Source organism: Sphaeramia orbicularis, chromosome 13 (assembly GCF_902148855.1).
Source record: "Sphaeramia orbicularis chromosome 13, fSphaOr1.1, whole genome shotgun sequence".
Taxonomy (NCBI): domain Eukaryota; kingdom Metazoa; phylum Chordata; class Actinopteri; order Kurtiformes; family Apogonidae; genus Sphaeramia; species Sphaeramia orbicularis.
In genome coordinates, this window is record NC_043969.1 from 24,853,239 (window position 1) to 24,868,717 (window position 15,479).

A 15,479-nucleotide genomic window follows, 5' to 3' on the forward strand; every position below is an offset into this window, starting at 1 on the left:
CAACATCATATTACAATGAAAAAGATAAGAAACATTAAGAGCAACTAAACAATACGGATTGATTAGGGGTGATACGGAAAACGGAAGGGGGGGAGTGAATGAAAGGGAGAAAGGGAGAGGGGGGAGAAAAAAGGAGAGCAAATAATTATTAGAATAATGATAATGATAATAGCGACAACACATAAATATATAGTAATAATACTAACAGTCTTATTTGTCATTACTGTGATGGCAGCAGTGACGGAGGCAGCCACAATAACAGTAAAAATGGGTAAAATAATTAAATATTTATAATAATTTTATATCAGTGCATATCAGTTACAGTTTATATTACTTACTTTGAATTAATATGGCTATGGGGGGTGGAGCCAAGCACACAGAGCCTTAGGAGGGGAGGACACCATCACCCTCCCACATGACCTCCAGCCTCCCCAGTAACACAGCCACAGCCCAGGGACTAGACCAGCCAAGGGGTATTCCTCCTTCCTCCTTCTCCCCCTTCTCTTCCCCCAGTGTTGCAGTGGTGTATGAATGTGTGAGTATTTGTGTGTGTGAATGGGTGAATGTGACTATATAAGTGCAAGTGTGTGTGTGTGTATGTGTGTGTGTGTGTGTGTGTGTGTGTGTGTGTGTGTGTGTGTGTGTGTGTGTGTGTGTGTGTGTGTGTGTGTGTGTGTGTGAATGGGTGAATGTGACTATATAAGTGCAAGTCCATTTATAATTTACATGTGCTGATGCTGTTTTTAGCATGTCTGTTTAACTTGTTGCTTCATGTCAAAGGCTGGGTGATCCTACTCATCTCATACATCCAAGCCATGATGTAGCTGCAGCAGTGTTGGCAATGGGCAGCATCAGAGCAGAAGAGGTCGTGTTATTGATCCACATGGACAAGGAGGATGCCATGGTCCTGAAACCTACTGTATCATCAAGCTACAGCAGAAGTAAAAACTACAATTAGATTTAAAAAAAAAAAAAAAAAAAAAAAAGATTATTTAGATACTGAAATAAAAGCCGGTAGAGTTCACCTACAGGGATGGTTTGACCTTTAGGAGTGGAAAGGTAGTCTTGCTGTGCAGGTTTCCCCAAATGCCCACCAATATAGACTATGTTGGCATGTCCCTAGTGATGGATATAAGCCCAGATAAGGAGGAAAGAAACTTAGTTGAATATAATAAGGTTCATATTAACTAGTAAATAAAATATTAATCTTGTATTGCTTCCTGGACATTAAGGAACATGCTTAGTCCATAAGTCATGTGGTATATTTAACATGAGCATATACAGTACAGTAGGTGCATTAGTATTGGCTATTTGACAGAAAAAAAAAAAAATTCAAGGATTTATTCACACCAGAAACAAAGCCGTGGCTAACTTACAGCTCAGTCACTTAGTAGTCATAAGTAGTAATTGCAGTCATTGTTTCATATTACAACAAGTTAAAGACAATGACGTTCTCTGTCAGTTCTTTGAACCTTTGAGCATCGGTATAATCACAAATAGATGCAGGAAGGATGTTGTACAGGGAAAAACCAAAAAGCTCTACACTCAAGGATACATTAAATGTTCATCTCTAAATGTACGTGAATCATGATGAGATGAAAAGGACAGAGGTTGCGGTCTTTAAATTGACAAACTGACTGAGCCTCTGAATATGATCCTTTTTTGATTGCCTCTTTCATTTTGATGATTGCCCATTTTTATTTTGCTGTAGTGGTTACACATGGGGATAGAGGACTATTCAAACTCATTTACTCAAGTATACTTTGGAGAATAAAGACATTCATTTGGAAATAAATATGATTCATAATACCAGACATTTTCTGATTCTTTAGAGAACAAAATATATTCTCTTTTGCCAATCCTGTCCAGACAAAATAATCACTCATTTTAGAAAACAATCTATAAAGTAAACAAATAAAGGAAAGTAAGGGGTGTATTTTGCAAAATTTAAACCGTAATGGCAACGTTAAATTTTTGAAGAGTGACACGTAGGTTTGGTCTACCATTATGCAAACATGCCATCATTGTTAAACAAGTTATTTCTATAGAGGAACAGCCAAGGGTGTCATTTATCTCCATGTGTTGTTAACAGAAATGCTCCACACATAACTGTGTCAGAACGATCAAAGATAACGTAAACAATACCAAGAGGCTGAGGGGCACTATGCTTACAAATGGCTTTATTGGATTAGTAGAGTCATTACAACTCTATTAAACCAACAAACCCAGTGTTGGTCTAGAACTTTTGCATAGTTTGCACAGTATTGAATTTATATTCTTGAGTTGTAGCAAAATCTAAACATTGACAATGTTTTTTTCATTGCTTATGCAATGAAAATATTTAAATAATATTTAACTTTAATTCAAACTGTAAATTTGCATTAAATATTTATATAACTACCAAATTTCTTACATTTTCTCTTATATTTCATTTTTCATTTGTCTGTTTTTCTACCTGTCTTTTCTCTGCACTTGCTTGTTGTTTGTTGCTGCTGTTAACGGTGAAATTTACCCACGGTGGAATAAATAAAGTCATATCTTATCTTATCTTATCTTATCTTATCTTATCTTATCTTATTTTATGTTTGCTTTGCAGATTAAAAAGTCATATGCTGAAACTAAAGAGAACCTCTCCCCATCTCCAAGAAGTTAATCTGTTCAAAACTCAACTCTACTTCACATATTCATCAAATTCAAAGACTAGTTTATACATGTTGATGTTGCACACACTCATTCTTGTAAAGGCTCGGGTATCTTTACATGTTTGCTAATTTGCCTGAATTAACTTGGCAGGAGTAAGTGACATCTGTGTAGTTCATGTCATGCAGAACAAAACCAACTAAAACTGATCTAAATCTTTAGACCACAGCGGTACATACTTCACATAGCTGTAAATAACTTGTTTGGGTGTAACTTATGAAAAACAATGAAAGGCATCCCATGAAGGAAATGCAGAAAAGCCAAATATGGGTGTGTAAAGTTAAAGTGAAAAGATTTTCGTGGAGGACAGAAATGATCAGTTTATTGAATGATGCAACTGCTCATGCATTAGGTCCCACAGTCTCACTGTTCATTTTTATGATTTTATATTTAACATCTGAACTAACCTAAAATCCTCCTACAGAACATAAAGCCAAATTCATCTTCAGCAGTGTAACAAGAAGGTCTAGAAGTTGCAATTAAATAAATGAATCCTGCAAATGTTGACACACAATAAAAACTGTTTATGTGGGTGGGACTGGAGAATGATGGTGGGATGTGATGAAGTGAGTGCCTGAGGGCTGAATAAGATCAGATACAGATGACGATGAAAAATAAATGAATGCTGAATACAGTAACATAAGGACATTTTATCTGTTGCATTTTTTTGTATTATTACTTGGCCACCTTGGTGTAACAAAGTCATCTTTAATTTTATAATAGTGTTATGCTTTACTTTCTTTAATCATTTATATTTTTTAGCTGAAGTCAGACTTATTTTTGCTGATCTTATATCCCTCCGTTAAATTACACAGAGTACCAGCAATACAATAGAAATAAATACCCATGAATGAGTCAAAATTAAATCATGTTCCTAAAATTATGTAACATTTAAATAATTCTGTAAAGCAACTCATATATTTTACAAACTCAACAGAAAGCTACAGAACTTAAAATTCATCACCAAGTTCTTTGATTTTAGATTTTACGTTTGTTGTCACTTTACAAACAACCCTGATAAATTATACTCCATATTTCTTAATTTAGAAAAAAAAAAACCTTTGAATAAAACAGGAAGGTTTTAAGGTCATGTCCAGTTGTTTTCGCTGTACAGTCTTCTTCACTGGTTTATAAATGTCTGTATAAGTGAAGATTCTTTTATTACTATATTATATCTTTATTTTATATTCTTCATATTTTATCACTACATCACTGTTATCCTTGCTACAGAGATACTTGAATTTCCCCACTAAGTCTTATCTTATTTTGTCTCATCTCATTGAATTGTATGTTCTTAACTTAAAAGTATGGTAACACTTTATAATAAGTACACACTATGAAGCATTAGTTAAGCATTAACAAATACTGAATTCATCATTTATAAAGCATATTTCTGACATGAATGCTCATTAATATATGGTTTATAAGCACAGTTATAATGGTTTTACTCATCATTAATAAGCTCATCTACAATGTGCTTAATGATTGCGTTTTCATTATTTATAAATTATGGATTCAGGATTTAAACATTTAGTATTCAGACATGTACTAATGGTGAGTGAATATGTTAGTGTGTATTCTATACTAACTCACACATTTATTTTCCAATAGATAGCCTATAAAAAGTTCTTAATACAGGTATTCATTATTTCAGGTAGTTATAAAGCACTTGCTACTCATTAATTACGTATATGATGTGAGCTCATCTAAAGTGTGGACTATCTGTGCCATCTAAAGCATTTACAAATGAGATTTAAAGGTTGGCAATGCCTAAAGACTCACAAAAGTCTTAGTTATTCTAACAAAGGAAAGGCAAAGCACATGGGATTATCAAACAAACTGCATGATTGAATGATGAATGATTACAAATGATGAGTAAAACATTTATAACTGTGCTGATAAACCATATACTAACGAGCATTCATGTCAGAATATGCTTTATAAGTAATGAATTCAGTATTTGTTAATGCTTAACTAATGCTTCATAGTGTGTACTTATTATAAAGTGTTACCAAAAGTATTTGCAGTGTTTTCAAATAAATAATATATAGAAATTTCAGGATGCAAGATCCTGTAAAAAGTCAATTATTGTACTCGTAACAATCATGTGTAGGTCAATAAATGTTAATGTCAGTGCTTTTCAACTGTTTTTTGACTCGTGACCCCATGTTAACATCACAAATTTCAGGCGACCCTAGATATTCAAAACAGACTTTTTTTTGGCTAAAATTAATTTGTTTTTGATCATTTAGTAGTTTGCTATACAATGTTGCAAATAAACATTCATTTTAGACAACATTTAGACTATATAATGTACAGTTTTTTTATTAGTAAGTTTTAATTTTTTTTTTTTTTTTTTTTTTTTTAATAAATTATTAGAAATTTCAGGCAAAACCCAGACATTCAAAATGGAGACGTTTTATTTGGCTAAAATTAATTTGTTTTTGATTTTGTAATAGTTTGCTGTAATATGTTGCAAATAAAAGTTATTTTTAGACAACATTTAGACTATATAATGAAAATTTTTACTAGTATATTTTCATTTTTAAATTTTTTTTAAATAAATTATTAGAAATTTCAGGCGACCCCAGACATTCAAAATGGAGACATTTTATTTGCTAAAATTAATTTGTTTTTGATTGTGTAATAGTTTGCTGTAATATGTTGCAAATAAACGTTATTTTTAGACAACATTTAGACTATATAATGTAAATTTTTACTAGTATATTTTAATTTTTAATTTTTTTTTAAATAAATTATTAGAAATTTCAGCTGACCCCAGACATTCAAAATGGAGACATTTTATTTGCTAAAATTAATTTGTTTTTGATTGTGTAATAGTTTGCTGTAATATGTTACAAATAAATGTTATTTTTAGACAACATTTAGGCTATATAATTTAATTTTTATTAGTATGTTTTTTTGTTTTTTTATCAATTACTAGAAATTCTAGGCGACCCCTTTTGAATTCCAGGTGACCCCCTGTAGGGTCCTGACCCCAAGGTCCAAAACCACTGGTTAATGTGCTCAAAGGTTAATGTAAACACAGGTGTCCTTCCCCTGTTTGTCCAGCAGGGGTCACTCTGTAAACACTCACAGTGCTGTACTACTGCCCTCTGTATTTCGCTGAGCCAGAACATAAGTAGCTCATTAACTTTTAACAGCGTTTTAAAAAGTAGCGTTAGCATAATGTAGCTAGCTCCAGCACTACTACAAAACAAGGGAGCTGGTTAACCTGTTGCACAAATACAATATTCTGTAAACGTTACGTTAAAAGGTTAATTTAGTTCATGTTTACAGTTGTCCCAGTTGGACATGGATGAGCAGGACACAGCGGCGATTCTCAGCGATGTCCTGGACACCGGATCAACCGACGAAGAGACGTCGACCACCGGCTCATCTGGGCTCAAAGACGAGCCTGAGGTCGGCGTTAGGTCCGTCCGACCACCGTTCGCATGTACGCATCCGGTGTCGGTGGAGCCAGTGTTGTTCCTGTCCATGTTCTCCCTGACCCTACAGGCGCCGCTGTCCACCCAGTATCTGTGGGACCGGATCAGCGAAGACCTGGGCTACAACGGATCCAGGACGGACGAGTGCGGTAACAGCTCCGTCCGCCCAGACCCCCTACAGAAGGTACCGGAGGGTTAACCCCCTCATACATGTACTGGACACTTATTCTGCAGCTGTTCTCTTAAATATTTATGGGTTTAGTTGTTTTAGTTCCATGTCAGCCAACACAGTGGACACTTCTGCATCTTCACAAACACTGACATTCACACTATTACAGTCATTTTTGCTGTTCTTGATAAACCTCCTCTGCAGTAACACGCTTTTGTGTAAATCAAAAGTAAGTAATCGTTTTCTTAAACATTTTTTTTTTTTTTTTTAATTATCTCCATGAAGTGAGTAATAACTAGTATTAGAGTAAGATAAAATGTGAGAAAACATCTGATTAGTGGCATTAAAAATGTTTTTATTTCATGTTTTTCACATAGTATATCCCTTTCTGATGATGGATTTTAAATATATGTTTCTTTGCTTCAAAAATTAAATTCATGGTGTCCAGCTGAGTGGACATTTTTGAAACTCCATGAAAAAAATAGGTTCATAAAAAAATCATTTGCATTGTTTTGTTTTGTTTTTTCATGCCTAAAGAGGAATAAAATCACTCAATAAAAAAATATTGACTAATTCATGCATGAAAGAGTTAAGACCAGAAAGAGCCACAGGTCCAAAACAGTCCACTCCCATGGGCCAAAACAGGACAGTTTACCAGGACTGATAACACTGGTCTACAAGGAAAATGCTTCCAGAATAAAAGTAGTGAAATTGTACCACCTGTGAGTCACTGACAAAGAAAAATCCAGTCAAAAATGCTGCTTAGCTGAAGTTTCTAAGACACAGGCTTGGGTCAAAATGTGAAATTCGAGAATTAATGACAGGATAGGTTTTACTCAAAAGCAGGGGTGTCAAACATGCGGCCCGGGGGCCAAAACTGGCCCACCAAAGGTTCCAGTCCGGCCCGCAGGATGAATTTGCAAAGCACAAAAATTTCACTTAAGATATTAACAATCAAGGATGTCAAACTTGTTTAAGTTGAGGTTCCACATACAGAAGAATGTGATCTCAACTAAAATAATAGCATAATAACCTATAAATAATGACTCCAAATGTTCTTAGTTTAATGAGAAAAACCTAATATTACGTTGCACCTATAAATAATGAACTCCAAATTTTTCTCTTAGTTTTAGTGTAAAAACTTGCATTAAATTATGACAATATTAACATTTACAAACTATCCTTTAATAATAAAATGTGAAAAACCTGAACTTTTGAAAGTGAAATTTTAACATTATTCTTCCTGTTATTAAATATTTTGTGCCTTTGTAGATCCAATCTGTAATACGCATGTATAAATGGTAAGTTGAGGTGTAATATTGTTAAAATTGCGCTTATTTTTCTCAAGAAAGTTCAGGTTTTTTCCGGTTATTCACATAATTTTGTTTGGATAGTTTGTAAATGTACATATTTTCATGATTTAATTTTGATTGCAGTAAAACTAAAAGAAAAATCTGGAGTTGTCATTATTTACAGGTTATTATGCTACTGCTTTACTGGTCCAGCCCACTTGAGATCAATTTGTGCGTAATGTGGCTCCTGAACTAAAATGAGTTTGACACCCCTGCTCTAAAGGAATATTTGTCTCAGAGCCACCAGATCTACTTCCAAACCCTGCATGCAACATTACAATACATTCACTTTACAGGTTCTAGCTAGTGGAGGATTTATTTATTTATTTATTTCTAATTTTATTTATGGATTTTCAGCAGCATAACATAGATACCTCATACAATCTTTACATTTCTACTGTGTTTTTGAACACAAGTCCCCACCCCCAACTTAAATATAAACACTAGAAGCACTCGGAGAGCGCAGACCTCCACCAAGGCTGATCAGTGCCCCCCCCCCCCCCCCCCCCCCCCCCCCCCCCCCCGATCACCGCCAAAATTTTATCATTTCTTCCTTATCCCATTTCCAACAAACCCTGAAAATTTCATCCAAATCTGTCCATAACTTTTTGAGTTATGTTGCACACTAACGGACAGACAAACAAACAAACAAACAAACAAACAAACAAACAAGCCCTGGCAAAAACATAACCTCCTTGGCGGAGGTAATAAACATGTAAATATATTTACCAGAAGACATCAGGGTTATGGACAGGAGGCATATAGCATTCATACAAAGTCTAGATGTGAAAACAGTAAAAGCAAAAATAAATACATTAAATAAAATTGAATAGATAACATCACAGATCAACATCATAGATACATATATTTTAAAAAAAAAAAGACAGAAATAAAATATGTACCATACCTACAGTTATCCAGGTGATGAGTGGTGATTTGGTGTTAAAGTCATGATATATTGTTCATTCTATAGGTTTCTGTGAATTTTAGAAAAGGTTGCCATGCTTTATAGAATTTTGCTGTTGATCCTGCTTGCGTACATCTCATCTTCTCCATATGTAAAAACCTCATGTCTGCAATCCACTTATCGTGTGGGGCTAATGGATAATTTATAAATCTATTGTATAAATGTACATAAACCAATATATATATGTATAATAACACTTTATCATATACCTTGAAAACGTCAGCAAACCAGTTGGGTCATTTGTTTTCCAATTAATCAAATTAAAATATGTAACGTTTAGCACATTTAATCCCTGAAGCAGATCATTTCTTTGAAAAAAATTATAGACCAGTGTAAGTAGTAAAGTAGTAGAAGGAAATCACCACAATAGCAACTATTATCTAACAATAGATACAACATAAAAACATATATGACAATGGCACAATAGAATACAAATATATTCAGAACCATGTAATGTGGTATTTTTTATAAGGTTTAAACGTCACCACAGCATTTAGCACAAAAAAGAGGAACCCCAGTCACAAGTTGAAACTAAGAACAGGGGTTATTTTTACATGTATGCACAACTTTGGAAACATTCAAAGCGTTTATGTCATATCCTCTAGGAAAGTTAAGTTTTGGCATTTGTACATTAAATAATTGTCTTGATTGGAAACAGCATAATTCAACAGTTTTTCAGACTCCTTTTTTTGTTACAGAATATCCTATGCAGTGGACAGCATTTTTTGTTTAAGTCAAGCTGTGAAACTCTTCTTCCCTACAGACAAAAATGCACTGCTGGGTCTCAAGAGGATATGCACAGGGAGGAAGCATTCCCTTTTCCCTGTGCAGTGAAAGTCTTGGTTTGCTCTTCACTGAATGTCAAATATATAAAAACAAGTATAAATAGATAGATTTAAAAAAAAAAATAAAAAAAATAAAAAATACATGATAAATTAAAACAGTGCAAAAATACTCACTGCAAATGTAAATGCAATTCTGTCTGTGTAAGTGAAAATGTAAACAGATAATACAGTTACATGAGGTTAACAGTGTTAATCCATGGTTGTAAGTTCCTGTTAGTTGTTTAGGAGTCTGATGTCAGTGGGAAAGAAACAGCTCTTTGGTCTAGTGGCCATACATTTCACACTTCTGTACCCCCGGTCCGAGGGAAGAAGTGTGAACCATCTGTACTGGGGCTGGGGTCCATGATGATGGAGGCATCTCTCCTGTGGACTCTTGTGGGGTAGATGCTCTGCAGAGGGGGCAGTGGAGTCCTGGTGATCTTCTCAGTAGTCTTCACCACCCTCTGCAGGCGTTTGTGCTGCCATGTGACATGGTGATGCAGCTGGTGAATATGTTCTTAAGATGTTGAGTCTAGTAGTCATTTTTAGTCCTGCTCTATGGACCAACAGGCACCGACACACACTGATTAAGTGCTAAATTCCTCAAGCTCTACATTAAACTCCTCCACTGTCCCCTTTGTGTTTTCCAGGAGGTAGAAACCTTAACAGCACACTGGAACCTGTACCTCAGCCTGGGGGGCTTTTCTCTGAGCCTGCTGGTGGTGCCTCTCCTGGGCTCATGGAGTGACATGGCAGGTCGCAGACCAGTCTTCATCATCCCCAACCTTGGCATGGCACTCCAGGCAATTGTTTACCTAGTGGTGATGTATCTGAAGCTGCCCGTAGCCTACTTTCTTCTGGGCAGAATGCTGAGTGGTCTTTTGGGTGATTTCAATTCCATCTTGGCTGGGTGCTTTGCATACATAGCTGATGTCAGTGACAGAAGGTCTCGCACCTTCAGGGTGGCTGTGCTGGAGGCCTGTTTGGGCCTTTCTGGGATGCTCGCCAGCATCATAGGTGGTCAGTGGCGGCGGGCACAAGGGTAAGTTGTAGTATAACATGTAAGTGATAGGAGTGGCATTACACCATGTGAATGTAGAAATGAGTCTACAAGTAAGAGATAGACTGCTGCCTTTCAAAGTAACATGACTGAAACTATTAGACAACTTAAAGTGATGAAACCAGTAATATTTGAAAATATTTGTGTCATTTGCATTAAAGCTGGGATTAAATGATCACCAGGTATTTTTACACTATTAAATTTTTTGCAGTGTTTTGTTCTTATTAGGTCCTTAAACTTCTGTGTTAAGCAAAAATGTTTTACATAAGGAAGTTATGCTTATTTAGAAAAAAATATATAGGTTATATATAAAAAACGAAAGTAATCAAATGTGATAAAATATTGCATAGCCCAGGTATTATGTACCATTACACTGATAAAGGATTTTGGTTGTATTGTCCATCTGTTGTCTTTTATGTTGTGTACTTTTCTCAAAAGCAACAACTTTTTCCCAATGAATTTGCATAAAATTTGATGAGCAGCACACAAAATGCAGCCAAAATAATCAGTATTGGTTGTATTTGTTTTATTTATTTAGGTACATCAATCCATTCTGGCTGGTGCTGGCCACCAGCTTGGCATCAGCTCTCTACTCTTACCTGTTGGTCCCTGAATCTGTAACTAAAGACCCAAGTGCCAGACTCTTCACCTCACGCCACCACAAAGCCGTCTGGCACCTGTACTCAACAGGAGGCAGTGTCGGCGAGACTGGTGGACGACTACACAGGTGCAAGTTGTGGCTTTACACACTTTGCTTCTTCGTGGTGGTGGCTGTACATTTCGGCAGCCGGGAGCTGTATGTGTTGTACGAGCTGAGCTCTCCGCTGTGTTGGGGGCCTGCCCTGATTGGCTATGGCTCAGCAGCTCAACACTTGGCCTACCTGAGCAGTCTGCTGGGGCTGAAGGTCATGCAGCGCTGCCTGCAGGACTCCTGGGTGGCTCTTGTGGGTCTGGTCTCTAATATTACAGGGTTGGTGGTCTTCTCTGTAGCTGACACCACCCAGCTCATGTTCACAGGTGAGAGACTCTACAGGCTGTTATTGTTTCCATTCCAAGTTATGAGAGCATACATACTTGTTTTGGCCACAGCTGAATCAAACTAATGCTGTACCAGTTCCAAAAAGAGACAGACCAAATAAGTCTACTGTAAGTTATTATCTTGGAGAGCAAACTCATAATAAACATGCATGCATGATGAAAATAATGAAGATTATTTACAGATTTCATATGTTTGTCCATGCATGTAGGGAGAGATTTCAGATTGTAAAATATCGTCACAGTAATTTACAGACCATCTCATCCAATAACATATTTGCATTGGTCATTGTTTTATTATGGTTTCGTTGTTGCTTATGTTACTGTTGAAATGATCATCTGAGCAGTTAGCCTCAGAAATTCTATATTTCATTTGATTATGTTACTTTAATGTGAGGAGGATTCTGTCAGTGCTAAAAAAGTCTTTAGGTGCCATGGGGCTCTGACTATATGCATGTTGTGAATCCTATCTTTCCACACCTTTATTTTCTCTCATTACTTACACAGTCCAATAAAACAGCAAAATCCCCAACCAAATAATATTTAATGTCTTAAAAGCCATGAATATAAATGTTTTGCTTAAAATAAGTGGTATGATTTTTTTTTTTTTTTTTTTTTGCATATCTTTAAATTATATTGGGCTTAGTGTTGAAGATATCTGGAGCTTTGGTTAAAAAAAGGTGAATAACTTTGGGTATAAAGGCATTTTATGAAAGTAAAGAAAAACTTTAACTATATAATCCTACTAGCAAACACCCATCAATGTCTAATATTGTTCTGTACTCACATTTAGAGTATCATAAGTACAGGCTTACTTCTGTTTATCTCTGTGATTTTTTTTCTCGTGCTGTACTTTCTGTTCTCTTACCATGGTATGTCACATTAGATTGTGGTTTTGTATCCCCAGGTTACGGCCTGTGTTTCCTCTTCATGGCTGCAACACCTGTGCTCAGGTCAAAGCTGTCTAAGCTGGTGGACCCATCAGAACAAGGTCAGTCACTCACCATGTACTACAGTCTGCTACACATGAGAAATATGACTGTGTATCAGTGAAGACCTGGTGATATGATATGCATCATGATGCACAATTTAATAACTTGTGAAATAAGTGAATCATGATTTAAACCGAGAAAGTGTGAAATCGTTGAAGAAAGATCCAGTAGATTAGGAACCAACAGTGACCCAGAGCATGACAAATGAAACTGGTGATTACAAATCTAAAGTGTTTTGGGAATAACAGAACGCTAAATTATGATATTTTCCTACATGCATGCTAACAAAACATATTAACAACACAACAATTTGGGAAGTATGTAAAAAAGGTGAGTTTTCTCAACAGCAAAAATGCATTGTTTTACCTACAACCATGAAATGTCACCAGATGGTCTGTACTCTACACATGTGGAAGTTGGGCTGTGAGCTGCCTCAGTTCACTGACTTAGATTATTTTAATTTCATGGTGTGACAGTGTATTTTAATTTGTGATCTTTGATGTAATAACACAGCTGGTGTCCTGCAGGGTTTACTACATGCCTCTGTCTTTTCAGGTGCCCTTTTTGCCTCTGTTGCTTGTGTGGAGAGCCTGTGTTTTCTGGTGGGCAGTAGTGTCTTTAACTCTCTCTACCCAGCTACGTTGCACTTTATGAAGGGCTTCCCCTTCCTATTTGCTGCCATCATCCTGTTAATCCCCACAGGAATCATTAGGTGAGTCCAGCCCTCCTTCATTTCTTAGAATCTGAAAAGTGTATTATCGTTGAAAATGAGAGAACTTCAAGAATTTAGTTCAGAACCAGTTCAGAAATACTAAGTAAAACAAATAGATAAATATTAATAGCAATTGTCTTTCTAGTACCCTAGAGTGTTTGGACCAGAGGAGACATCGCAGAGATTCCACATCGTCTTGACCTGAAGAGAGGAGTCTGTGAAAGTCAGGTTTATCAGTTTGTAAAGGACTCTTGGAGACAATATGTCCATTTGTGTTGATGGGAGAGACTTTTAATATCAGTACACTGATTGGGAACTCTCCAGTGGTAATGAAGTCACAGAAATAATTCCTCCACTTGTCACTGTGGATAGTTCCAGACCAGAGGATAAAAAATCAACTGGAATAAAGGACAGCTATTTCATCATTAAATTAAGTTATACAATGAACAAAGAGTTCTTTTCTAAGGGATTTTTAAAAATTTGAATTACAGTATAATTGAGGGGTGTCAAAGATTGTGCCTTCTATTTTCTTGTTCACTTCATTTACTACAGTTGATCGTGCTGGCCACACGGAAATTTCAGCTACACAGTATCAAGCAAAGATTCATCATTTAAAGTACTGTACGTTAGAGGAGCCTTCATTAATGGCAACTTTACAATCTGTTCTGCCCAGATGTATTACAGGATTAGACAAACAGTTTAGTCTATTACAATAATATGAATTCACTGACATAGGTTTTGTTTTTAGAGATTGTTATTGCAATAGTGACTAAGTCAGTTATTTATAACTTGACTAGAAATATGCAAATTTCCATCCTTCAGTATGATTGTTGTACAGTAGGGCTGAACAATATGCAAAAATTATTGAATTATATTGCAGCTGTTTTGACACATCTCGGGACTGTATGTGAATTTTTTATATTTCACATTTACAGCAGAAAATCGAATATTTTAAAGACGTTTTTGCTGGGGACTGTACCGAATAACCAGGCACATGTTCCCTTGTATCTGATTCCTGATTTGTATACAGGGCGTCTGTGTACCGTGTAATGGGATGTCATTTTACATTTATCAAAAAAATTGCATCTCCTGCAAGTTATATAATGTACTTGGACAAATTTCATTTCCATAATATTTTGATCAGTTGTTCAGCTCGATATTACAGTCGCTGGTTCAGACTGTGAAGAGTTTCTGAAAATCGGAGTGTTGAAGTTTGTTAGTGTAATTAGTATGAAGCACACTCTCTGGTTTATGTCTCTAAATGTTAAATGTTATGTACGACTTTGAAGCGGACTATAAAACCATCTTGCAGTGAAGCCAAAACTAGAGAGTCATCTTATTATGGCTTCATGCTGTATATCGATCAATGACTCACAGTCAAACATGCTAAAACCTGACTGTTGGTAATCCACTGCAGAGACTGAAACCATCCTGGCATCCAGGGATTACTGAGTTACAACTAGACCTCACTCCCCCCTCCTCCTCCTGTCTCTAAAACAGACAGATGTGTCCAAACTCCCTGAAGGACCTCCACTACTACCACCACAGTAAACACCAGATAGTCCCACAGCACAAGACCACAATCAGTGCATGAACAGAGGTCAAGTCCTGGTTGCAGAATGAGGGAACAAGAGCTGCCAAACCAGCCTTAAAATGCTCAAAGGGAAATCTAGAGGTTAACTGAGGTATTTATTCAGATACTGTGAACTGATCTACATGAACATACATTTATGCTGACACTGAGCTACAGCCAGTATACTTTAATTTCACTATTGCTTTGTGATATTTGTGATAGAATTTACATTTCACTCTCAGGTTTAAATGAAAGATTTTCACTTTGAATTTTCAACACTTTTTTATCTTGTTTGAAATAAAAATATAATGGTAACAAATTAAATTCTGTGTAACAAAATAAGTAAGCCAATGCATACAAAAAACAAGCCAAATCAAGACTAAATACTTGCAGTTGTTTGAAGACAGTATGCATATATTTATGTGTAATGTTCCTGTGTAACTGTCCTGGGCTGCAAAAAATCTTGTCAAGCCACACTAACATTGTTTTATTGAACAATAAAATGTGACCAACACATTGCAATGACTCCTTTAGTTACTTTTAAGACTTAACAGCTGTCTTAACTGAAGCAGAATGTTTCAGTTGATTTTATTCCACACACAGGTGAAGCCACATTTTATAATTACAATTGATTTGTTAAAAAGAT

At 35.9% G+C, this 15,479-nt stretch overlaps 1 protein-coding gene across 1 annotated transcript; it reads left to right on the top strand.

Annotated features, from left to right (window-relative positions):
- Positions 1 to 5,784: 5,784 nt before the first annotated feature.
- Positions 5,785 to 15,282, top strand: slc46a1 (solute carrier family 46 member 1). The gene is made up of 6 exons (XM_030152201.1): positions 5,785 to 6,333; positions 10,112 to 10,503; positions 11,060 to 11,538; positions 12,464 to 12,547; positions 13,104 to 13,260; positions 13,406 to 15,282. The coding sequence occupies exons 1-6, from the start codon at positions 6,016 to 6,018 to the stop codon at positions 13,458 to 13,460; spliced, it is 1,485 nt and encodes a 494-aa protein (XP_030008061.1). The 5' UTR covers positions 5,785 to 6,015; the 3' UTR covers positions 13,461 to 15,282.
- Positions 15,283 to 15,479: the final 197 nt, after the last annotated feature.

Excerpts from the sequence above, each read along its gene's own strand:
- slc46a1 (XM_030152201.1), top strand. The coding sequence starts at position 6,016 with ATGGATGAGCAGGACACAGCGGCGATTCTCAGCGATGTCCTGGACACC. Across the intron at positions 10,504-11,059 it reads CAGTGGCGGCGGGCACAAGG|GTACATCAATCCATTCTGGC; the intron begins GTAAGTTGTAGT and ends TTATTTATTTAG. Across the intron at positions 11,539-12,463 it reads CACCCAGCTCATGTTCACAG|GTTACGGCCTGTGTTTCCTC; the intron begins GTGAGAGACTCT and ends TTGTATCCCCAG.